The sequence below is a fragment of the Nerophis lumbriciformis genome, linkage group LG20 (assembly GCF_033978685.3).
Source record: "Nerophis lumbriciformis linkage group LG20, RoL_Nlum_v2.1, whole genome shotgun sequence".
NCBI classification, from domain to species: Eukaryota; Metazoa; Chordata; class Actinopteri; order Syngnathiformes; family Syngnathidae; genus Nerophis; species Nerophis lumbriciformis.
Window position 1 is genome coordinate 517146 of NC_084567.2, and position 25355 is coordinate 542500.

Genomic DNA, 25355 nt, shown 5'->3' on the forward strand with positions numbered 1-25355 from the left:
CAACACAACACAACAGTATGTGAAAGAACACAACACAACACAACACAACAGTATGTGAGAGAACACAACACAACACAACAGTATGTGAGAGAACACAACACAACAGTATGTGAGAGAACACAACACAACACAACACAACACAACAGTATGTGAGAGAACACAACACAACACAACCATATGTGAGAGAACACAACACAACACAACAGTATGTGAGAGAACACAACACAACAGTATATGAGAGAACACAACACAACACAACAGTATGTGAGAGAACACAACACAACACAACAGTATATGAGAGAACACAATACAACACAACACAACAGTATATGAGAGAACACAACACAACAGTATGTGAGAGAACACAACACAACACAACAGTATATGAGAGAATACAATACAACACAACACAACAGTATGTGAGAGAACACAACACAACACAACACAACAGTATGTGAGAGAACACAACACAACAGTATATGAGAGAATACAATACAACACAACACAACAGTATATGAGAGAATACAATACAACACAACACAACAGTATGTGAGAGAACACAACACAACACAACACAACAGTATGTGAGAGAACACAACACAACACAACAGTATGTGAGAGAACACAACACTACACACATGAAGGTGTTAGTTGTGTTGTATTTCTTCATGTGCTTCTGATTGGTCCAGCAGGAGGTGGTAGGATGCTGTGACTCCTCCCACCGGCCTGTGGGCGGAGCTAAAGCCTCTTCCTGGAACCTCTGGACTCACTCTGACCCAGGAAAGCCCCAGAGAAGTCCCATTGGCCGGACCCTGACCAATCACAGGAAGGGGGCGGGACCTTCCCTGCAGGAACACACAGTAGGAGGTCAAAGTGAAGTCAAAGTGAAATTTAAAGTGAAGTTTAAAGTGAAGTCAAAGTGAAGTCAAAGTGAAGTTAAAGTGAAGTTTAAAGTGAAGTCAAAGTGAAGTTTAAAGTGAAGTCAAAGTGAAGTTTAAAGTGAAGTCAAAGTGAAGTCAAAGTGAAGTTAAAGTGAAGTCAGAGTGAAGTCAAAGTGAAGTTTAAAGTGAAGTTAAAGTGAAGTTAAAGTGAAGTTAAAGTGAAGTCAAAGTAGCAATGATAGTCACAGTGGTGAGATTGTCCTCTGCATTTGACCCATCCCCTTGATCACCCCCTGGGAGGTGAAGGGAGCAGTGAGCAGCAGCAGTGGCCGCGCCTGGGAATAATTTCTGTTGATTTAACCCCCAATTCCAAGCCTTGATGCTGAGTGCCAAGCAGGGAGGTAATGGCTCCCATTTTTATAGTATTTGGTATGACTCGGCCGGGGTTTGAACTCACAACCTAGCCATCTCACTCTAACCACTAGGCCACTGCGCAGGTGTTTAGTCACTCAGCTCTTTTTAAATTTGAAGGTAGAAACTCTTGCCGTGGCCCAGACCTGCGGTCACATGAGAAGTTTAAAGTGAAGTCAAAGTGACATCAGGTACATTCCAAAGTGGGCGGGGCTTCCCAAGAAGCGTGTGAATGGAGGCTATTAGAAGAAGCAAAGTGGGCGGGGCTTCCCAGGTAGCGTGTGAATGGAGGCTATTGGAGCTAAAAGTAGTCTGGAATGTCAGGAATGTTTGGCGGGTGACTGACAGCTGAGTCAGCAGCTTCTCATGTATGGAATGGAATGTGGCGCCCACCAACAACGCCCGTCCCTCCTCACCTGTGCTGGCGTGTTGGGGAGGATCACGTTGTCATGGCGACAAAGCAGGCCTCAAAACTGCAGACTTCAGTGTAAAAAAAGACTTCTGTAAAAAAATCGGTCATCTACTGGCAGATACTTGTGACAAACCAAAACCATCAAATGAAAGTAAAACATTGAAAACCAAATCATGATCAAAAACATTATATTTACAAACATTTCATGGAACGTTTTGCGGAAAAAGATCTTTATTTGACATATTTTTACTAAATGATTACGATCAAACACCTTTAAAGAAGTGACCATGCTGGCAGTTCCACGAGTGCTTGCCCAGTCACATAATATGTGCAGCTTCTGTACGCACACACAAGTGAATGCCAAGCATACTTGATCAACAGCGATACAGGTTACACTGAGGGTGTCATTATAAACAACTTTAACACTGTTACAAATATGCGCCACACTGTGAATCCACACCAAACAAGAATGACAAACACATTTCGGGAGAACAACCGCACAGTAACACAACATAAACACAACTGAACAAATACCCAGAACCCTTTGCAGCACTAACTCTTCCGGGACGCTACAAGGTGTGTGTGGATGTGGGGAGGTTTTGGTGGTACAAAATACACCCCCGCTACTGTCACGTTCAAACACTGAGGACATCTATTAAACAAGACAAAAGGCAAGGAATCAAACAGAGACAGAATTCAATTTGGACTCAATATTGAGGAGAGACATGGCCACTGCACTCTCTGTCCAGTCCTGCACCACGCTCTGACCAAGAAGGTTTTCGTCTCCTCTTTTATTCAGATGTTCAATGTTCACGCACCAACACATGTCACAGCAGGAATGGGAAGTATGTAAAACAGTCATTGTTTTCGGTCGCTTTGAAAACCAAGAAGAGGATTTCTCGGGCTTGGGCTCTTCCTGGATCCTGCTGGGGCAGGTGTTGGAGGACAATGGATAACCCCTCCCGTCTCCTGACCACAGCGACTTCAAGAGGGCAGCGGGTCGTAAATAGCGTTGACCTCGGTTACCAAATAGTTGGAAGAGAGTTTGTGAAATACTTCAGAGAGAGTTCGTTTAACACTTCAAAGAGAGTTCCTCTGGAAGTTGAGCAGATCCTGCCATCTGTCCGTGTTGAAATCACAGTGGCGTTTCACGAGCATTCTTCCTCTTGTTAGGCCTCGAAAGACAGCATTCATAATACAACGTTTCTTTTGTGATAACTTACAAACAATTATTCCAACAGCTACCACCAAACCTCCCCACACACACACACACACCTTGTAGCGTCCCGGAAGAGTTAGTGCTGCAAAGGGTTCTGGGTATTTGTTTTGTTGTGTTTATGTTGTGTTACAGTGCGGATGTTCTCCCGAAATGTGTTTGTCATTCTTGTTTGGTGTGGATTCACAGTGTGGCGCATATTTGCAACAGTGTTCAAGTTTTTTATAATGACACCCTCAGTGTAACCTGTATCGCCGTTGATCAAGTATGCCTTGCATTCACGTGTGTGCGTACAGAAGCCGCACATATCTTGTGACTGGGTCTGAATGATGTTGGAATGGATGAAAAGCGGACGTGACGTCAGCTTGTGGAGGACGATAAACGCAGTGCCTTTAAAGCACGCCCCCAAGACTGTGGTCCGGGTGGACTACAAGATATAATGACTGATGAACACCTTGGTTGGATAATGAAGGTTGCCTCAGCTCAAAGCCTGAGCCCTGACATTAATGAACTAGCATCCAGGAAAAGATGTCAGGTATCTGGCTTGGGTTATATATATATATATAGTATATATATAGTATATATAATATAATATATACAAGCTATATATTTAATGAAAGACAATTACTGTAATTTTACATGAATTTGAAAGTAATTTAAGAAAACAGAAAATGCTGTGTATAATTAATTTGGTATTTTTCTGTAAAAAAAAATAGAAATATACATAATTTGTCATTACTGCCATATTACTTCAAATAACAGGCAGATTGTTTATTTGCAGATAATGTCTTCAATTCTACAGTTTTATAAACTATTTAAAAAAAATAGAAAAATTACAGTAGAAATTTAGAGTAAATTAACCATAAAAATAGGATTTTTTTTTTACAGTGTTGGAGACGATGAGTCTAACCAATCTGGCGCCCTAGGCAAGATTTTAGGTGGCGCCCCCCCACATCGGCAGTGAAGTGTATATACTCACAAGAAACTGAATAGCTTTGTCTTTGACCTTTTTTTTTTTACTTACAACTATACCTAATATATAAAGGGGTGGAAAAGTGACTATTACCTGCAGGGCAAACATTAGCTAACCAGAAGGCAATAACAATGTAAACAAAAAACACCTGCTTAAAAGATCTAATACAAATGTCCCTGAGGAATGTAAGGTGGGAGTACAGTAATTACCTAACGTTATATTATTATTTTCCATAACAATTTAGCCCCCTCCACAATATTAACCCGACGTTAAAACAGAACTAGCTATTTATTGATTAGCAATTGCCGAATCATGTAACATTAGCTTAATGCTAAAAAGCCAGCTACTATCACATTCTGTGACAGACAAATAATTTCATGTAGGCTAACGTTACCTACCTGCTACCTCTGTCTTTTCTCGTTTCTCCTCCTCTTCTTTTCTCTTTTTTCTTCCCTGGGCACCTGACAGTTTTGGCCGTTTTGACATCTTGTGTTGATTTTTTGATGTGGTGACGTCCAAAAAGAGTCATGATACGGGAAGGGAGGGGGCGCACCATGCGGGGGAGGGGGGGGGCGTAATGTTGTAACAAATAATATTTCTATTAAATAGGCTTTACTTTGCATTTTAATTAACGTGGGATTATTTTTTGTATTTAGAAATAATAGTACCAACTTTTTTTTTTTCTTTCTTTTTTTCTCCAACATTTGTGGCACTGGCGTGGCGCCCCCTGATGGACGGCGCCCTTAGCATTTGCCTATACGGCCTATGCCACGGGCCGGCCCTGCACCCAATCATCTGAACTAAGGCAGACATGTTTCTACGTGTGTGTGTGTGTGTGTGTGTGTGTGTGTGTGTGTGTGTGTGTGTGTGTGTGTGTGTGTGTGTGTGTGTGTGTGTGTGCGTGTGTGTCTGTGCGTGCCCTTGGGCGAATGAGGGATTACCTCCTTGCTCTCTCAGGTAACATACCTGAGGTACAGTTAGGCCCCGCCCACTTTCTTTTCTTTTTTCGGCATTGTGCACTTTGTACACTTTATGTTCTCACATCAAGGGTTATAGATAATATCTATCATTATTTTGTATAACTCTGTGTGTGTGTGTGTGTGTGTGTGTGTGTGTGTGTGTGTGTGTGTGTGTGTGTGTGCGTGTGTGTGAGTGTGTGTGTGTGTGTGTGTGTGTGTGTGTGTGTGTGTGTGTGTGTGTGTGTGTGTGTGTGTGTGTGTGTGTGTGTGTGTGTGTGTGCGTGTGTGTGAGTGTGTGTGTGTGTTGATTAAACAGTAAAAACAAAACATAATAAACAAGTAATAATAATATACAAATATTGAACAAGTCATTTGGTATTTATTATATATTTTGAATAATAAATAAAACAAATAATATATAAATATTAAACTACATTATGTAATTATTATTTGTATATTTTGAATTCTAAAAATTTTTTTTTTTAAATATCTAAATGAATACATAATTGTCATAGATGATATGTCATGTGTATTTATTAACTAAATATATTTGATATTAATAAATGAATAAAGATAAACAATTTAATTTGCGATTGTAGCACTTTAAAGTGTATCATTTCTTAAGTTTTAAAAAAAAAACATTTTTTAAATCACAATTAATTACGGTAACATGGTTAGTATTTATTTATGGTATTATGTCATGTATTTATTATATATTTTGAATAATAAATACAACAATAAGTAAATAGTATAAAAATACTAAATAACACACGATGTTGCATGTATGCAATTATTTATATATTATGCAAAAATAGAAATAATATATATGCCTAGTGTGTGAATGTGAGTGTGAATGTTGTCTATCTGTGTCGGCCCTGTGATGAGGTGGTGACTTGTCCAGGGTGTACCCCGCCTTCCGCCCCAATGCAGCTGAGATAGGCTCCAGCACCCGCTGTGACCCCAAAAAGGACAAGCGGTAGAAAATGGATGGATATTATGTATTGTCTAATGTATGTATTATCTAAATATATGTCCCAATGATAGATTAATTAAGATAATCAATTTCATTTTCACTTGAGCCGTTTAGAGTTTATCATTTTTTTAATTTTTGAAAATATTTTTTAAATCACAATTATTTGTGCTAATAGGATTATTTGTGTTTATTGTATTATGTCATGCAGGGTATTTATTATATATCTTGAATAATACATTAAAAAACAAACAATATATACATATTAAATAACACATATTCAATGATATTATGTCACTTAAATAATTGATATCAATATTTACAATAAATGTTGATAATGAAGATGAACAATTGAATTGAAGAGTTGCTAACATGATTATTATTCATGTATTGTTCCTTGTTGTAATATTCTTCATGACAAATAATGAAGGTACGACATATTTATTCATAATATACACTTTTTATATATAAATATATTTAAGTACATTTTTACACAAGATGTCAGAAACACTTGAAGGGTCAAAGTCACGTCACACAGGTGCTTCTGCAGCCCCGCCCACTCCAGGTGTGGTCAGTCCAACGAGCGGCTCTGAAGCTCCGCCCACCACTTGGACCCTCCAAAGCTCCTCCCCCTTGGCGTCGCGCTCCACAGCCGGCGCGTCCTCCGCGTCGTCGTCTTCGCCAAGGAGAGAAAAACGCACAAACGTTAGCATCGGCCCAGCAGGCGCGCTCACGCGGCGGCGCGCGCAGCACTCACCTGCGCAGGTGTCCTCCGTGTAGATCTGCAGCAGGAGCAGCGCGCTGAGGAGGAGGAGCCAGCGCGCCGCCCGGTCGGGGGCCTCCGTCAGGGGGGGCCGCGTGCGGCACCGCGAGGGGGGGTACAAGACGCGGCAGCGACGGCGGGGAGGGGGCGGGGCCAGCGTGCAGGTGCAGCAGGTGGTCATGATGATGATGATGATGATGATGATGATGTTCTCCCTCACCTGCTGCTCCTCTCGCCTCTTAAATAACGCAGGGGGTGTGGCCTGCTGACCTCTGCTCACCTGGGCCACGCCCACTCCTCCCAGCATTATTTTTGTTTTCCTTGATTCCTTGTTTCCTTTCCTGGCCTCCCACACTCGCACACCTGCCGGGCGTTTTATTTTTACACGTCCACGCCCTGAGCCGCAAACACCTCGCGCCCGCAGCTGGGGTCACGTGCCAGGAGGGAATTAGCTGCGGTGATGTGTTCAGGCGTCAGGATGAAAGTCAGACCAAAGAAAACACGCCGCCGCCAGCCCCGGGCCACGCCGTTATAGCGTGCGCGGCCGGAAGAAAAGCTCTGGATGGAGAACACAGGAACCTCAGCGTCACCTTTGACCTCCAGTGCTTGTTATCATTTGTTGTGATGGTTGCTTCCCTGACATTGATTGGAAATATTCAACTTCAAGTAGGGACAAAACACTGACAGTGTGTGTGTGTGTGTGTGTGTGTTCTTGTATTCCTACCCTTCTTGAGACATGAAGAAGGAAAAGTATCTTCCATAAGAGGAGGCGTGAACAAGTGATGACATAAATAGACAAAGTCTCATTGGTGGTGATATCCATCAACATGAGGGTGCTCCCAAAAAGGACAGATTTTTCACATTGACTGTGTGTCGCTTTTAAAAGTGCTCCCCCTCTGGTCAACATATGAAATAACAAGTGTGTGTAAGAAATTGAAATGCGCCCTCTTTGGCTAAAATAATTTAAAAAATAAATATATATAGAGACATACTGTCATAACTTGAAGTAAATAATGAAGATTAAAAAACTATTACAAACAAAAAATAAAAATCAATTGACTAAAAGCAGTTTTTTTCTCACAATGTGTCGACTTTTTTATTATAAAATTAGGAACAATTTCTCATATTCTGTTTCTGTAATATATTGCAATATTTTCCTGGAAAATTATAAACTTTTTATGTGAAATTACTTTATGTAGAATTATAACTTTTTAATGCCAAATGGTGACATTTGTCCTAGAAAATTCTGAATTTCATCACAATATTGCCAATTTTTTTTTTTTTGTTCCTGTAAAATAGTGACATTTTTTGAGTACAATTATGACTTTTGTCCTAATTTTGCTAAGTAAAATTCCGATTAACATATTGCCAAAATGTAATTTTCTTATAAAATTTGTGACTTTTGTCGAGTAAAATTACGACTCTTCATAAAATTGCACAAATGTTCAGTTTTTCTTGTAAAAGTTTGACTTGCGTTGAGTAAAATGACGACTTTTATTATAATACTGCCAACATTCTAAGTTTTTCTTGTGATATTGTGACCTTTTTCTTGTGAAATTCCAACTCATTTTTCACAACAAACATTTTTTATTTTTGCATAGTATGTATATATTATTAATGTTGTAAATACACTTATTTATATATATATATATATATATATATATATATGATGACGGACTGGCAGTGTGTCGCGCCTCGCCAAGGAGCAGCGAGAATACCAAGAAGCGCATATGCCAAATTTTCAAAGATAACGGCCTACGGATCACGATTGAAGCCAACAAGCAAACCGTCAACTTCCTTGACGTCACTTTCAACCTGAGAAATAACAGCTACCAACCATTCACGAAACCCAACACAACACTCCAATACGTGCACCATGACAGCAACCACCCACCCACCACCACGAAAAGAATACCTACCGGAATCAATAAAAGGCCATCGATGCTGTCATCTAGCAAAGCTGAATTTGACCAAGCAACCCCCCCGTACCAAAAAGCCCTTGATGAAAGCGGATACAATTTCACCCTCACCTATGAACCCACGCCAGGAAACCAGCCAAAAAAGAACAGAAAACGAAACGACATCATCTGGTACAACCCCCCATACAGCAAAAACGTCTCAACTAACATTGGCCACAAATTCCTCAGTCTGATTGACAAACACTTTCCCAAAGACAACACCCTAAGAAAAGTATTCAACAAGAACAACATTAAATTGAGCTACAGCTGCATGAACAATATACGACAAATCATCTCAAACCACAACAAAACAATTGCAAATGAGCCGTCGGCCCCCGGACAGAGCGACTCCAAAACCAACAAAGGCTGTAACTGTCGAAAGAAACCTGATTGCCCTCTCAACGGGGGGTGCTTACAAACATCAGTTGTCTACCAATCTAAGGTAACACGCAAGGACATTAACACATCCGACACATATGTAGGATTAACCGAGGGAGAATTCAAAACCAGATGGAACAATCACAAGGCTTCTTTCAGGAACCAAAACCTGCGGAATACCACAGAACTCAGCAAACACATTTGGGACCTCAAAGACAATAATGTTGAATATTCAATAACATGGCAAATTCTTGCATCCAGCACACCTTACAATAGTGGTAATAAAAGATGCAACCTATGCTTGAAAGAGAAACTGTTTATTATTTACCGTCCAGACCTGTCATCCCTCAACAAGCGCAGCGAAATTGTAACAGCATGCCGCCACAGACGGAAACACCTCCTAGGTAACACATGAGCCAATCACCACGCCCCTACGCCAGCCTGTACCCACCCACTCTGTGCCCTATATAAACCATGGTATGCGAATGCTCCCATTAAAATCTCCTGATGATTGAGGGAACCCCTCATGAAACAGGCCTGTAGAGATGAAATAGTCTTGTGATTTTTTTCCCACACATACATATATATATATATATAGGCTGGTCCTAAAGAGGGAGGCATTTTTATCAGGTCTCAAGAAGGTAACAAATACAAGTGTGTGTGTGTGTGTGTGTGTGTGTGTGGGGCCATGCTAAAAATATTTAAAAAAAACAAAAAGTGGAATAAAAGTGGTGAAATGTATTGATGAAAACACTTTTTCTTTAAAACTGGCATTGCTCCAAAAATAATAATGCATCAAAATCACTGTTATGAATAATTTCATGACTTCACATCAAAAACTCCACTTTGAAATATTTTTATGGGGAAAATATTGCATATTTGGTGTTTTTGACATTAAAAAAAACCAAGGTTTTGTTTGACAAGAGCATGAAACAAACATAAAAAATAAACTTACAATCGACAGATGTGAAGTTGATCTCCAGATTTAAGCTTTGAAAGTATTATTTTGAAGACTTTTATGAGTGGGAACCTTTTGGATGGCCAAGGATTAGTTTGAAACAGTCATTGCTAAAAATATAATATACATTTAAAATAATGTTATGAATTATGGACGTATTTAAGGCTCCAATGACTTCACGTCAAAAGTTCCACTTTGAAATATTTCTTGCATATTTTGTGTGTTTACCATAAAAAAGAAAGTGTCTTTGACTGAAGGGCATAAAACAAACACAAAAAAACAACAACTTGTAATCGACAAATAAATCTGAATTTAACCTCCAAATTGAAGCGTTGAAAGTCAAAGAAATGCTATCCTATCTTGCTGACTGTAGCGTAGCAATCTAAGTTTTGAGAACTTATTAGTGATTCCCAGAGCCCAGAAAAAGTCTGCAGGCTATAGAGCGTCTTCTATTGCTCTGGAATGTTCTAGCAGGAACAGTTATCAGTAGAAGCATTTAAGTCCCATCTTAAAACTCATTTCTATACTCTAGCCTTTAAATAGACCCCCTTTTTAGACCAGTTGATCTGCCGTCTCTTTTCTGCTCTGCCCCCCTCTCCTGCGTGGAGAGGTTATTATTAGGTGACCGCGAGCTCAAGGGTCAGCAACCAAAAACATTGAAAGAGCCAAGTTGGACCAGAGTGTCCGCCCTGAGATGGGGAGGTTGTGAGTTCAAACCCCGGCCGAGTCCATCCATCCATCCATTTTCTACCGCTTAATCCCTTCGGGGTCGCTGGAGCCCATCTCAGCTACTAGTCATACCAAAGACTATAAAAATGGGAGCCATTACCTCCCTGCTTGGCACTCAGCATCAAGGCTTGGAATTGGGGGTTAAATCACCAAAAATGATTCCCGGGCGTGGCCACCTCTGCTGCTCACTGCTCCAGCAATGGTCATGTGGTGACATCATGCTAAATTAATGAATTAAAAATGATATATATGTATATACACACTAAATAATCCAAATGAATGTTATATTTGAGATGAAATAGAGTTTTATTTACTAAATTGAGGTCAGTGGATTTAAGCTTTGAAACAAAAATGATTTAACATTTTCAGACTTAAGTGAGCCCCAAATGTTAAAATTAAGTATAAAATGTGTTGTTTTCGAAGAAGAAAACCATCAATAAGTGCACTTAATGACACCATGAAGTGTGAATGAGTGAGTAGTGTTCCTAATAAAGTGACCTTGGCCCCGCCCACCACCACAGGTGTCAAACATGGCGCCCTGTGGTCACGTGAGGGACTATTGACCAATCATTTAAGGGCTCTTTGTGGCAAAGGTCCACAGGGGGCCATGTTGGGTCAGGCTCTGCCCCCCCGTGGACACACCTGGTTATGACGTAATGTGTTAGTCGGCAGCGCAGTGCCACCTGCTGGATGTTACAAGGACGCACTTTTTAAACAAAAAAAAAACATTTATTTTGTACAAATATTAAAATATTTAAAATGTTTTCTAAAACACAATTTTTACATTTGACACACTTCCCTGTTTTGTTGAGCGTGGGCGGAGCTAGAGGGCGTGCGTGAGGTAGAAGACGACCACGGCCGTCAGCACCACCGTCATCATCAGCACCAGCGTCAGCAGCAGGGCGCGGCACACTGGCCGGCCCATCAGCCTGAAGAAAGCCCCGCCCACCGCCTCCTCGCCACCGCCGCCCCTCACCAGGGGGCTGGGAAGGCCCACGTCCAGGGAGCGGTTGGCAGCCAGCGACCTCTCACCCCAACACGGCTGACCGTCAGACAACCTGAAGGGAAAAATAAGCGCGAGTGACATCATGGCGTCGTTCCCGCCGCGCCACTGACCTTTTGACCTGCAGCTTGCCCTTGCTGCGCTGGAAGCGGATGCTGTAAACACGCTGCATGGCGGCCGGCAGCGACGCCAACACGCCCGCGTCGGTGGTCAGCCTGGGAAGGCCGAGGGCGGGCAGCGGCGTGGGGTGGCGACACAGCGGGCAGCGGATGGCGGCGGGCTGCAGGGACTTGACGTTGATGCGGGCCAGACACTCCAGGCAGAAGGTGTGGCGGCACGTCAGCACTTTGGGGCAGCGGAACACGTTGTTGAACTGGCTGTAGCACACAGAGCACGCCAGCTCCAGCTCCGCCTCCTCGCCATGCGGGAGGGGGCACGGGCGCACGTCTGGTGACAAGACGGACACGGCGGGGGGCGGTGGAGGGGGAGTGCAGGGCTGGGGGTCAACACGGTCTGTACCAGGATTCATGGATGGGGGAGGGGAAGGACAAAGGAGGGCGGAGTCAAACGGCTCAACAACATCCACCGGCGAGACGTTCACTTGTCACATCAGCGTGGGACTTTTGACAGCCAGCCTAAAAGAACAAACATTGGTGAACAGCACTCCCATGATGCAACGCTGCATTTTGATGGTTTCAAAACCAATATGCATATTTTTGGCTCCTCCCCTTTGGTGCTGGAGACCCAGAAAAATGTTAGAAATAATTCATATTTTCTCCAAGGCTTAAATGTGTGGAGCCTCTTTCATGCAACAAAGCATTCATCAATCTTTAATAGAGACCACTCTTTTTTTGTCAGGATTCTAAAGACGATAAAGAAGATGCAGTTAATAGGAGTCACTGTTTTTGTCAGGATTTTAAAGATGATAAAGAAGATGCTAGTGATGGGTCCGGCAACACCGATGCATCGGCGCATGCGTCGAGCTCATAGAGCAAAACCCTGTGTCGGTTTTAGAAAGTCACGTGACCGATCATGAGCTGTTTTGGTCACGTGACCGATACGCCAACTGTGTCGCCTCCTCTGTGCCCTGTGAGCGGCTCTTTTCTACAGCCCGAGAAATAATAACTAAGAAGAGAAATCGTCTAAAATGTAATACGTCGGAAAAACTTTTTTTTTTTTTTATAAAAATGTGTAAAAAATAAAATTAAAAAAATTCCCAGTCCACAATCATCCACAACACGTTCTCTTAGATTTCCATGTTATGATACATGTTCACATTATTTATTGACTGTATCTAAAAAAGATAAAAATATATTTTTATTTAAATGAAGATATGAAATAATCCTAAATGAAATACAATGACTTGGTTTATATTATTGTATATACTAGGGCAGGGGTCACCAACGCGGTGCCCGCGGTCACCAGGTAGCCCGTAAGGACCAGATCAGTCGCCCGCTGGCCTGTTCTAAAAATAGCTCAAAGAGCAGCACTTACCAGTGAGCTGCCTCTATTTTTTAAATGTTATTTATTTACTAGCAAGCTGGTCTCGCTTGACTCGACATTTTTAATTCTAAAAGAGACAAAACTCAAATAGAATTTGAAAATCCAAGAAAATATTTTAAAGACTTGGTCTTCACTTGGAATAAGCGGTAGAAAATGGATGGATGGATGGGTCTTCACTTGTTGAAATAAATTCATTTATTTTCTACTTTGCTTCTTATTACTTTTAGAAATACAATTTTAGAGAAAAAATACAACCTTAAAAATGATTTTAGGATTTTTAAACAAATATACCTTTTTACATTTTAAATTTCTTCCTCTTCTTTCCTGACAATTTAAATCAATGTTCAAGTAAATTTATTTATTTTTTATTGTAAAGAATAATAAATATTTTAGCTTCTGTTTTTTCGACGAAGAATATTTGTGAAATATTTCTTCAAACTTGCTATGATTAAAATTTAAAAAAAATATTCTGGCAAATCTAGAAAATCTGTAGAATCAAATTTAAATCTTATTTCAAAGTATTTTGAATTTCTTTTAAAATTTTTGTTCTGGAAAATCTAGAAGAAATGCTGATTTGTCTGTTAGAAATATAGCTTGGTCCAATTTGTTAAATATTCTAACAAAGTGCAGATTGGATTTTAGCCAATTTAAAACATGTCATCAAAATTCTAAAATTTATCTTAATCAGGAAAAATGACTAATGATGCTCCATAAATTATTTTTTAAATTTTTTCAAAAAGATTCAAATAAGCTAGTTTTTCTCTTCTTTTTGTCGGTTGAATTTTGAATTATAAAGAGTCGAAATTGAAGATAAACTATGTTTCAAAATTTTATTTTAATTTTTTTCGTGTTTTCTCCTCTTTTAAACCGTTCAATTAAGTGTTTTTTTCATCATTTATTCTCTACAAAAAAAACTTCCGTAAAAGGAAAAAAAATGTACGACGGAATGACAGACAGAAATACCCATTTTTTTATATATATAAATGTATTTATTTAGCTATTCTTGTTTAAATCACACTTACGTGTAACTTACAAATGACAATATATTTATTTATTTAAGTGTGTATCAAACTGGTAGCCCTTGGCATTAATCAGTACCCAAGAAGTAGTTTTTGGTTTCAAAAAGGTTGGTGACCCCTGTACTAGGGCATCAAATCAGTGTCAGTTGAGTCGGTCCATAGGTTGCCTGTAGGGATTTTTAATGTCCAGCAGATGTCAGTATTTAGTGACACAGTATCGACACAGTATCAATACAGTTTTGCAATGTGTCGAAACGCTTCATGACGCCTCATCAACCCATCACTAGAAGATGCAGCTAATAGGAGTCACTGTTGAAGCCTCTACAGAGTTAACAACAAGCTGCGGGCCACAATTGGCCCCGGGGACACACTTTGGACACCCAGACCTAAATCAAGGTTTAGTTATTTAAGACTTTTCAGAATGATGAAACTGCTCGACTACCAAAAACAAACTTGAACCATTTTTAAAGTGCGTGGTAATAATTAGCACAAGCGGCCGAGAAAGGACAACATTTAATGAATCAACTCCGACTTAATAGCGCACTTCATTGCCTTCATTACAAATAAAACCCACCTTTTCAAAGACGCTGAAGAGAATCACACACGCCGAATGGAGCCGAACACTTTGTTGGGTGGAACAAGACGATGGATCAAATCGTGCGAAGATGAAATGCTTACACACGGCGAAAAAACATTTAAAATGGTGATATTTTGAAGGCAGTCTGGCCCTCACCTGCCGGATGTCTCCACCTGACGTCATTTAAATGATGAAAAGCAAAGCACGAGTGCACCTGCTGCGCACCTGATGTCAGTCAACATGATTACAACAAGACTTTTGCTCCTTTTCTGGCCTTTTTAGCGCAATCTTTGCCAGTTGAGCTCCTGTTGTACTCCGGTGCTGCAGGGGGCGCTGTGTCATAGCTGTGAGCTAGCCTAGCTGGCTAGTGTAGCAGCTGAGCAAGTTTTAAACGTTGATTCAACGGACATGATAAACTCACTAAATAATCACAATACATTTTAATTAGTGAAGGAAATATTTCTATATATAATTCTAGATAGAAACATTCGATTTAATGCTGGCTCAAATCGGTCGTTTCCGGTTTAAACAGAATTCCTATTTCAAATGTACTGCTGATGAAAGTAACGTGTGTAAAAAAAAATGTATTCTTCTTAGTGCAACTACTAACATAATATGTAAATGATAGTCTGTAATTGATTGTTTTATTTATAGTTCTTTTCCGGTTTAGGTGGAGGCGGGACTTCCTGTTGAAGTTTGGAATCTCCTTCAGGTTTCATAATTCATATTTCGACTTGACTGATTGAAGTAACTTGTGTAAATCATTTTTATAACTTAGTGTAACTACCTAACATAAAAGGTTTTATATATATATATTTAGTGAAACTCCCTAACATAGTAAACGATAATCTGCCAATAAAAGACACTTCCGGTTTGGGTGGGGCAGGATTTCCTGTGGACGTTTGTGTCATTTACTCAAGTTTCATGCATAATTCATATTTCGTTTTAACTGCTAAATGAGTAACTGGTGTTAAAAAAAAAAAATCCTTTTGAAACTAGCTAATAAAATATAAATGTGAGTCTGCCTTTCAATGTTTTGTCACTTCCGGTTTTGGTCAGGCGTGATTTCCTGTTAAGGTTTGAGGCATATTTACTCGATGTCGCAAACATAATTAATATTTCCACTTAACTTTTGAAGTAACTTGTGTAAATATATTATCCTTAGTGTAACTACTAACATAAATGATTATATGCATTTGATTTATCCAAAGTCACTTCCGGTTTATGTGGGGCGGGACTTCCTGTTAAGGTTTGTGTCATTTACTTGCTACATAATTCATATTTCGATCTAACTGTTGAAGTAATTTGTGTAAATTAATCTTAGAGTAACTATTAATATATATATATGCAGTTGATTCATTAAAAGTAACTTCCGGTTTAGGTGGGGCGGGACTTCCTGTGGAGGTTTGTGTCATATTTACTCCATGTTTCATTCATATTTCAACCTGAGTGTAACTTGTACAAATGTATTAATCTACTATCATATAAATAGTAGTTTACATTTGATGTATTAAAAGTCACTTCCGGTTTAGGTGGGGCGGGACTTCCTGTGGAGGTTTGTGTCATATTGACTATTTTTGTACTTAACTGTTTAATTCATGTAAATATCATCTTAATGTAACAAATGATAGTATGCATTTCATTTATAAAGACACTTCCGGTTCAGATGAGGCGGGACTTCCTGTTGACTTTGTGTCATATTAACTTTGTTTCCGTCATAATTGGACCTAATTGTTGAAGTAAGTTGTGTGAAATTATGATCTTGGTGTAACTAGCCAAGAAAATGAGAATTGTGCAGGTGATGCTTTATTCAAATGTATGGCGGTAGAAAGACATTTGTCTACTTCTGCCGTTACAAAGTATTTATATAAACATTTATTGCAGCAGATTGTGAAAAAGTGAAAATACATGTTATTGTTTTGACCAGCACAGGGCGCTAAGTGTGCTAATGCTAGCAGAGGATGGTTCTAGAAGCACTTGCGGTGGACGATGGAGGGGCCCGACTCGTCATACTCTTCCTTGCTGATCCACATCTGCTGGAAGGTGGACAGCGAGGCCAGGATGGAGCCTCCGATCCACACTGAGTACTTCCTCTCCGGGGGGGCGATGATCTGCACACATTCACACTCAGGTAATACTCCCACCTGACACTAGGGGGGGCAATGATCTGCACACATTCACACTCAGGTAATACTCCCACCTGACACTAGGGGGGGCAATGATCTGCACACATTCACACTCAGGTAATACTCCCACCTGACACTAGGGGGGGGCAATGATCTGCACACATTCACACTCAGGTAATACTCCCACATGACACTAGGGGGGGCAATGATCTGCACACATTCACACTCAGGTAATACTCCCACCTGACACTAGGGGGGGGCAATGATCTGCACACATTAGAGATGCGCGGATAGGTAATTATTTCATCCGCAACCGCATCAGAAAGTCGTCAACCATCCGCCATCCACCCGATGTAACATTTGATCAGAACCGCACCCGCCCGCCATCCGCCCGCACCCGCCCGTTGTTATATATCTAATATAGACGATGCAAGGCATTAGTGAGGTTATAAAGCTTTTGCCTGTTAAAGAAAGGAGACTGATCCAATGCAGCACAGACATTCGCGTGCCACGCTGTCACGACCCAGACGCACACCAGTGCGCAATCATATGGGAGCCGCGCTGAGCGCACCTCCAAGCACGTCTCGCTGCCGGCGACGGCCGGGTATGGGCCCGACGCTCCAGCGCCATCCATTTTCAGGGCTAGTTGATTCGGCAGGTGGGTTGTTACACACTCCTTAGCGGGTTCCGACGTCCATGGCCACCGTCCTAGCTGCTGTCTATATCAACCAGGGTGAGCCCCACCCCTTTCGTGAGCGCACTGCGCGCGGAGTGACCCCTGTTACGCGCCCCCGGCAACAGGAGTGGCGGGCAGGTAAGCTGCGCGGGCGGAGCGCGCGGAGTGACCCCTGTTACGAGCCCCCGGCCACGGGGGTGGCGGGCAGGTAAGCTGCTTACCTGCTGCGCGTGACGCCGGCCGCGGCGAAGGCGGACGAGGCGGGGTGTCGGTGCGGTGGGCGCGGTGGTGACCCTGGACGTGCGTCGGGCCCTTCTCGCGGATCGCCTCAGCTACGGCTCCCGGTGGGGCCCTCTCGGGGGAAGGGGCCTCGGTCCCGGACCCCGGCGAGGCGTCGGGGGCCTTCTCCGCTCCGTAAAAGTGTCCATCTCTTTTTTTTTTCTTCTTCTGTTGTGGCATATGCTGCAGGTGCCTGCTCGTTTTTCGTATGTGGGTAACAACATTTAACTATGTATATATATTTACCAATTGGTTTAACTGCCACCCGCCTGAATCTATTTAAAATCTAATTTTTTTTTATTTCAACCGCCCGACCCGACCCGGCCCGACCCGCGGATAAAATCTAATTTTTTTAAATTTCATTCGCCCGATCCGCGTAAGAAGCTTACCTTGATCTTCATGGTGGGCGGGGCCAAGGAGGTGATCTCCTTCTGCATCCTGTCAGCGATGCCGGGGAACATGGTGGTGCCGCCCGACAGCACGGTGTTGGCGTAGAGGTCCTTGCGGATGTCCACGTCACACTTCATGATGCTGTTGTAGGTGGTCTCGTGCACGCCCACAGACTCCCTGCCTGCACCACGCCACAGGAAGTTAGTTACAGGAGAAGACATAAAAAGGGAGGAAGTGGGACACACCGAGGAAGGAGGGCTGGAAAATGGCCTCGGGACATCGGAAGCGCTCGTTGCCGATGGTGATGACCTGGCCGTCAGGAAGCTCGTAGCTCTTCTCCAGCGAGGACGACGACGCCGCCGTCTGCATCTCCTGCTCGAAGTCCAGCGCCACGTAGCTCAGCTTCTCCTTGATGTCGCGCACGATCTCACGCTCGGCTGGTGACGAGAGGCCAGCGTTAGCAAGGAAAAGCGGGAGTAGGAGGCGGAGCCTGACTCATGACATTGATCCAATGCAGCAGAGACATTCAATGCGTACCACGCATTAATATCTCTTGGCCACGCATTAGTGGCTAAGAGATATTAATGCGTGATAATATTATTTATCATTATTATAGTATTATTGTCATTTCCATTAAGAAAGTGTTGACTATTGTTGCCAATGCCCTCAGATCAGGAGTGCGTTCCTCACACTTTGTGTGCGCAGTTGCAGCAAGCAGAACGAGGCTTTTAAGAAGTTAAAAAAATGTTTTACTAGGCCTATATTTTTGTTAGGTAAAAAAAATGTTGTGAATTTATTTCAATGAATATTAACTTGTTAACGTTATAATGCTCAAATAGGGAGGAGGGCGGGGTGCACAGTGAAAAAGTGAACAATTTCGTGACGAAGATGAACCTTTATTGATTGATCTGCAGCCATGACAAAATATCAGACAATCTCCATTGTCAACGACAGGCAGGAAAATAAAGATGAACACATAGCCTATGTTCTAGGCATAGGCTCATACGTTTTTAAGTTGAAATAAAAAAATAAATAAAAAATGTGCCTCATAAGCCTTAGGCTGTCAATCCCGCGCACAAACTTAAATTATACAAAATTAAATAAATAATAATAATAAATGACCTGCAACTTATTGGCCAAGGCAAAAAGCTGAAGGGGGGAAATCAAACCCATCAGACTGCACTTTATCATCAAACTTGAATTATAATGACAATAGACAAACAAAGCAGGCTAAATATCCTTACATTGTCGCCAATCGGAGATGCGCTTCACTTGAAAGCGAGGCCAAATAATTATTCACACATAGTAGTATATCTCCAATAGAAAAAAACCACAATAAACAACGCAATTGCCTTAATTCCTTTGCATTGTAGTGCGCCCAAACAACACGTAACCATCAAAATTATTCAGCTGAGCGAACTCAATATAGGTTAGACATGGGCTTATTTGGTATAGCCTATAGGTAACGTAGACTAATTCGTTTAACATATCCAACCGTATGTCTACTTACTTTTTTTTTTGTTAGCACTATGCAGGAATAAAATGGCATCTACAGTGCCAGGATTCATGCGAGAGCGCCTGGCCTCTAAAATGCGCCCTGCTGCGCTGAAGGAGCGCTCACTTGCGCCACTTGTTGCTGGGACGCAGTGCCTGATTAATAATTGACTGCTTCAATAAGTGCTGCTCGTTTTTCGTATGTGGGTAACAACATTTAACTACCGTATTTTCCGCACTATTAGCCGCACCTAAAAACCACAAATTTTCTCAAAAGCTGACAATGCGGCTTATAACCCGGTGCGCTTTATATATGGATTAATATTAAGATTCATTTTCATAAAGTTTCAGTCTCGCAACTACGGTAAACAGCCGCCATCTTTTTTCCCCGTAGAAGAGGAAGTGCTTCTTCTTCTACGCAAGCAACCACCAAGGTAAGCACCCGCCCCCATAGAACAGGAAGCGCTTCTTCTTCTACTGTAAGCAACCACCCGCCCGCGTAGAAGAAGAAGAAGGGCGCGGATATTACGTTTCATTTCCTTTGTGTGTTTACATCTGTAAAGACCACAAAATGGCTCCTACTAAGCGACAGGTTTCCGGTTCATGAAAAGACGCAATCTCTCCATCCGCACACGGACTACTATTTCACAGCAACTGCCTAAAGACTTTCAAGAAAAGCTGGCTACTTTCCGTGCATATTGTAAAAACAAGATAGCTGAAAAAAAGATCCGGCCAGAGAACATTATCAACATGGACGAGGTTCCACTGACTTTTGATATTCCTGTGAACCGCACTGTGGATACAACGGGAGCACGTACGGTGAATATTCGCACCACAGGGAATGAGAAGTCATCCTTCACTGTGGTTCTAGCTTGCCATGCTAATGGCCAGAAACTTCCACCCATGGTGATATTCAAAAGGAAGACCTTGCCAAAAGAGACCTTTCCAGCCGGCGTCATCATAAAAGCTAACTGGAAGGGATGGATGGATGAAGAAAAGATGAGCGAGTGGTTAAGGTAAGTTTACGCAAAGAGGCCGGGTGGCTTTTTTCACGCAGCTCCGTCCATGTTGATATACGACTCCATGCGCACCCACATCACGCTGGTTTTTAATATATTATTAAAGTTTGACTGACCTATCTGACTGTTTTTTTGACATTCCTTTAGCGCAGTTAGATGCGGCTTACAACACGGGGCGGATTATAGGTGGACAAAGTTTTGAAATATGCCGTTCATTGAAGGCGCGGCTTATAACCCAGGGCGCCTTATGGTGCGGAAAATACGGTATGTATATATATTTCCGAATTGGTTCAACCGCCAACCGCCCGCATCTATTTAAAATCTATTTTTACCCGCCCGACCCGCGGTTTATCCGCAGACTCCGCGGTTGTGTCCGCAAACCGCGCATCTCTACTATGTTGGGTTGAATTGAAAACATGCTTAATGACGACATTTTAATTTGGTCATTTGGTCAACTGAAACCTAACATTGAAACATGCTAAATGACGTTTAATCAACGTTGGGTTTTGACGTAGAAACGAGGTCATTTGCCAACCACAAAAGTTGTCTGAATTTCCAACTATTTTCAGCGTTGTTTGAAAGCGGGTTTCAAAGGACGTTGTATGAAGGCGGCATGAAGGCGGTATGGGCAGGAAGTGGGCGGTACCGGTGGTGGTGAAGCTGTAGCCGCGCTCGGTCAGGATCTTCATCATGTAGTCCGTCAGGTCTCTGCCCGCCAGGTCCAGACGCAGGATGGCGTGGGGAAGAGCGTAGCCCTCGTAGATGGGCACCGTGTGGCTAACGCCATCGCCGGAGTCCATCACGATGCCTGTTAGCACATTAGCACGTTAGCACGCCGAGCGGACCCGCCGCTGGGGACGGCGGCTCACCTGTGGTGCGGCCGGACGCGTACAGCGAGAGGACGGCCTGGATGGCCACGTACATGGCGGGCGTGTTGAAGGTCTCGAACATGATCTGCAAGGCGGCGCAGGTCAGCGGGCGACGTGGTGGGCGGGGCCGAGACACTCACCTGCGTCATCTTCTCCCGGTTGGCCTTGGGGTTGAGCGGCGCCTCAGTCAGCAGGACGGGGTGTTCCTCGGGGGCCACGCGCAGCTCGTTGTAGAAGGTGTGATGCCAGATCTAAGCCACAACACAGTGGGTAAGCCCCGCTCCTAATAGGCAGCACCCAGCTGGTCACCTTCTCCATGTCGTCCCAGTTGGTGACGATGCCGTGCTCGATGGGGTACTTGAGGGACAGGATGCCTCTCTTGCTCTGAGCCTCGTCGCCCACGTAGGAGTCCTTCTGGCCCATGCCCACCATCACGCCCTGCGACACACACACACACACACACACACACACACACGCCGTCACGCCTTCTCCCCACAGGCCCCGCCCACCTACCTACCTGATGCCTGGGGCGGCCCACAATGGAGGGGAAGACTGCGCGGGGGGCGTCGTCCCCGGCAAAACCGGCCTTGCACATGCCGGAGCCATTGTCCACCACCAGGGCACTCACATCATCGTCGTCCATCTCTGGAAGGTCAAAGTGTAAATGATTGCAAGCCCCGCCCACATTTAATGGACTGTCACTCATTCATAATAGGACATGAGCTTGTCCAGTTTATATACATTTATGTATTTCATGGAAATCAGCCAATTTTATACACTTATTTTATTTGTCATAAGAAAAATGAGCTTTTTAAAAATATTTCTATCAAATAGGATCTTTATTTTTCTAAAACAAAGTAGAGGCACATTTATTCTTTCAAAATATTTAATAAAAAATTTTTTTTCTATATTTAATGCACACATTTTTTTGATTGAAATTATTGTATATAATATAAAGAAATGTGCTTGTTTATTTTAGCATCAAATAGGATCCTTATTGGATTTAGTTTACTAAAATAAATTGGTGCCTTTGTTATTTTTTATAAAATAATTTCAGTTTTTTCATAAAAAGTTTGTATTTAATTGGCAACTTTACTCATTTTATTTTATTTGTTATAAAATGTTTTATCAAATAGGATCTTTATTTTTGTAAAACAAAGCAGAGGCACCTTTATTTTTTCTAAATAATTAATACAAAATGATTTTATGTATTTAATGAACACAATTTTTCGATTGAAATTGGCACATTTTATGCACTCATTTTATTTTATTAGTTACAAAATAAAAAAATTGCTTATCAAATAGCATCATTTTAAGTGAAGTAATTGGCTCTTTATTCCATTTTTTGAAATAACCAATTTGCTTGTTTATTTTATGTGTTTGTGTAGATTTCTAAAATAAAATTGGCAAATTTTTGTTATTTAGTTATTAAATAAATTGGCTTGTTAATTTTGTATAAAATAGGATCTATATTTTTTCAATTCATCATCTAAAACATAATTGGCTCCTTTTTTGCATTTTTAAAATCCACTCATTTGTTGTAATTTTTCATCAAAAAAATGGATTTTATGGTTTAGGTTAATTCCAAACAAAGATGCATCACATTTTCATTTCTTTACACGCCCGAGAAGGAGTAGGAAGAAGCACATTTTATGCATTTAAATGCTCAACTTCCAGAATGGAATTAGCATATTTTCTGCACTTGTTTCATCATAAAATAAATATTTTTGTATCAGGGAATCCTTTTAGTGAAAATGAATTATTTTATAAAATAATTTGCTTGTTTATTTTTTTTAATTAAATGCCACATATTTACTGGCTCATTTTGGCAAATTGTATGCACATTATTTAAAAAAATGGCTTTATTCTTTGTATTAAATTTGCTTCTTTATTCTATTCCTTTTTTTAAACTAAATCATTTGCTAGTTTGTATTTTTATTTTTTTTATAACTCAATGTTCTGCAGTTAAAGCTGGGCTACTAAAATCTTGTGTCACCAGGCAGAATTCAAACCAATTTATTTTCTAAAATAGCAGTTTATTTTCTGACATGTTAAAAAGCAAAGCAAAATAAATACATTAATCTTGGTAACATTAAGCCAAGTAGAAGTAACATTTCACAGTGAAAACACATCATGGCCTTTTTCATCTCCAAAAAGGAGTGGCAGCAAGTGAAACTTATTTTAGACCTCAAATAACTAGCTTTTATTTGATCATTATCAATACTTTATACCGGTCTTATTACAATACATCATCAATAATCTTTTTACCCACAAAAATACAATACATACAACAAGTACTTATTGATGGCAACACTCACCAAATTAAGATAATAAAACACTGATTGCTAATAAAAAAATATTAATATTCATGCACTTTTTTTATTGCATTTGTTTGAATACATTTGCTTGTTGAATTCATTATAGCATTTTTTTAAATGAATCAAATGAAGGCAAATTAAATAATTAAATTATACGAAAAAAATTAAACAAGGCGGATTCATTTAAAAAAAAAATGCTCATTTAAATTATATATATATATATATATATATATATATATATATATATAATTTAAACGAGCAATTTAAAAAAATGCTCACTTAAATTATATATATATATATATATATATAATTTAAATGAGCATTTTTTTAAATTGCTCATTTAAATTATATATATATATATATATATATATATATATATATAATTTAAATGAGCAATTTTTTAAATTGTATATATATATATATATATATATATATATATAATTTAAATGAGCATTTTTTTAAATTGCTCATTTAAATTATATATATATATATATATATATATATATATATATAATTTAAATGAGCAATTTTTTTTTTTTTTTTAAATGAATCAGCCTTGTTTAATTTTTTTGGTATAATTTAATTATTTAATTTGCCTTCATTTGATTCATTTAAAAATTGCTATAATGAATTCAACAAGCAAATTTATTCAAACAAATGCAATAAAAAAAGTGCATATATATATACACACACACAGTATATTATACTGTATTTCTTGGCGTATAAGTCGCACCTGCCAAAAATGCATAATAAAAAAGGAAAAAAACATATATAAGTCGCACTGGAGCCCGGCCAAACTATGAAAAAAAACTGCGAATTATAGTCCGAAAAATACGGTATATTATATATATATATATATATATATATATATATATATATATATATATATATATATATATATATTTTTATTTATTTTTTTAATTTTTTTTTTAAATGTCATACTCTCAAGTGTCTGTGCATCAATGAATACGTTTGTGAAGCAAAGATGAAATAAGTATTGAATAAAGAAGGATAGAGTGATCATAGGCTTTAGTTTCCTTGAGTCAGGATTGTTGCAAACAACATTGTTCAAGTTGATCTACAGACAGGAGGTGGCCATCTTGTACACACACACACCTGCACACACCTGCACACACCTACACACACCTGCACACACCTGCACACACCTACACACACCTGCACACCCCTACACACCCCTACACGGTGAAAGGTAGGCGGGTGTTGGCTTAGTCGGCTGTCCCTAATGAAGTGACTGTGTAATGGTCTTACCTGTGCAGGTGAGTGTCTGAGTGCAGCTGAGTGGGAGAGTGGTGGCGCAGCTTTGGTTTTATTGACATGTGTGCCACAGGTGTTGTCCATAAAAGGTAACATCCTCTCTGATTGGTGCACCTCTCAACACCTGGGAGCCCCTCCCAGCTCCTCTTCCAATTAGTGTGTGCGTGTGTGTGTGTGTGTGTGTGTGTGTGTGTGTGTG

The 25355-nt window shown here is 40.7% G+C and overlaps 3 protein-coding genes across 4 annotated transcripts; all 3 read right to left on the minus strand.

Annotated features, from left to right (window-relative positions):
• Nucleotides 1-647: 647 nt before the first annotated feature.
• LOC133619842 (uncharacterized) lies at nt 648-7218 on the minus strand. Its single transcript, XM_061981114.2, has 3 exons — nt 6580-7218; nt 6359-6498; nt 648-845 (listed from the first exon to the last, which is right to left on the minus strand). Exons 1-3 carry the CDS (start codon nt 6890-6892, stop codon nt 648-650), a joined length of 651 nt encoding a protein of 216 aa, XP_061837098.2. The 5' UTR covers nt 6893-7218.
• A 3731-nt stretch (nt 7219-10949) lies between these two features.
• Nucleotides 10950-15027, minus strand: LOC133619724 (RING finger protein 223). Of its 2 annotated transcripts, XM_061980964.2 has the most exons (4): nt 14867-15027; nt 14708-14756; nt 11725-12246; nt 10950-11666 (listed from the first exon to the last, which is right to left on the minus strand). In XM_061980964.2, the coding sequence occupies exons 3-4, from the start codon at nt 12138-12140 to the stop codon at nt 11432-11434; spliced, it is 651 nt and encodes a 216-aa protein (XP_061836948.2). In that variant the 5' UTR covers nt 12141-12246; nt 14708-14756; nt 14867-15027; the 3' UTR covers nt 10950-11431. The 2 variants fall into 2 exon arrangements, with proteins under 2 accessions (XP_061836948.2, XP_061836947.2); XM_061980963.2 differs by lacking the exon at nt 14867-15027 and having other exon boundaries at nt 10951-11666; nt 14708-14860.
• Nucleotides 15028-16567: 1540 nt separating this feature from the next.
• Nucleotides 16568-25232, minus strand: LOC133619096 (actin, non-muscle 6.2). Its single transcript, XM_061979961.2, has 9 exons — nt 25151-25232; nt 22081-22208; nt 21873-22001; nt 21704-21814; nt 21564-21648; nt 21341-21502; nt 18427-18618; nt 18181-18362; nt 16568-16821 (listed from the first exon to the last, which is right to left on the minus strand). Exons 2-9 carry the CDS (start codon nt 22204-22206, stop codon nt 16678-16680), a joined length of 1131 nt encoding a protein of 376 aa, XP_061835945.1. The 5' UTR covers nt 22207-22208; nt 25151-25232; the 3' UTR covers nt 16568-16677.
• Between the last annotated feature and the right edge of the window lie 123 nt (nt 25233-25355).

What these genes read in the sequence shown, in the direction of transcription:
- LOC133619724 (XM_061980964.2), bottom strand. Translation starts at nt 12,140, where the DNA reads ATGAATCCTGGTACAGACCGTGTTGACCCCCAGCCCTGCACTCCCCCT. An exon ending in GGCAAGCTGCAGGTCAAAAG is followed by an intron (nt 11,667 to 11,724) that starts GTCAGTGGCGCG and finishes TTTTCCCTTCAG; the next exon opens with GTTGTCTGACGGTCAGCCGT.
- LOC133619842 (XM_061981114.2), bottom strand. Translation starts at nt 6,892, where the DNA reads ATGCTGGGAGGAGTGGGCGTGGCCCAGGTGAGCAGAGGTCAGCAGGCC. An exon ending in CACGGAGGACACCTGCGCAG is followed by an intron (nt 6,499 to 6,579) that starts GTGAGTGCTGCG and finishes TCCTTGGCGAAG; the next exon opens with ACGACGACGCGGAGGACGCG. An exon ending in GCGGGGCTGCAGAAGCACCT is followed by an intron (nt 846 to 6,358) that starts GTGTGACGTGAC and finishes GTGTTCCTGCAG; the next exon opens with GGAAGGTCCCGCCCCCTTCC.
- LOC133619096 (XM_061979961.2), bottom strand. Translation starts at nt 22,206, where the DNA reads ATGGACGACGATGATGTGAGTGCCCTGGTGGTGGACAATGGCTCCGGC. An exon ending in TGGGCCGCCCCAGGCATCAG is followed by an intron (nt 22,002 to 22,080) that starts GTAGGTAGGTGG and finishes TGTGTGTCGCAG; the next exon opens with GGCGTGATGGTGGGCATGGG. An exon ending in ACCGGGAGAAGATGACGCAG is followed by an intron (nt 21,649 to 21,703) that starts GTGAGTGTCTCG and finishes GCCGCCTTGCAG; the next exon opens with ATCATGTTCGAGACCTTCAA.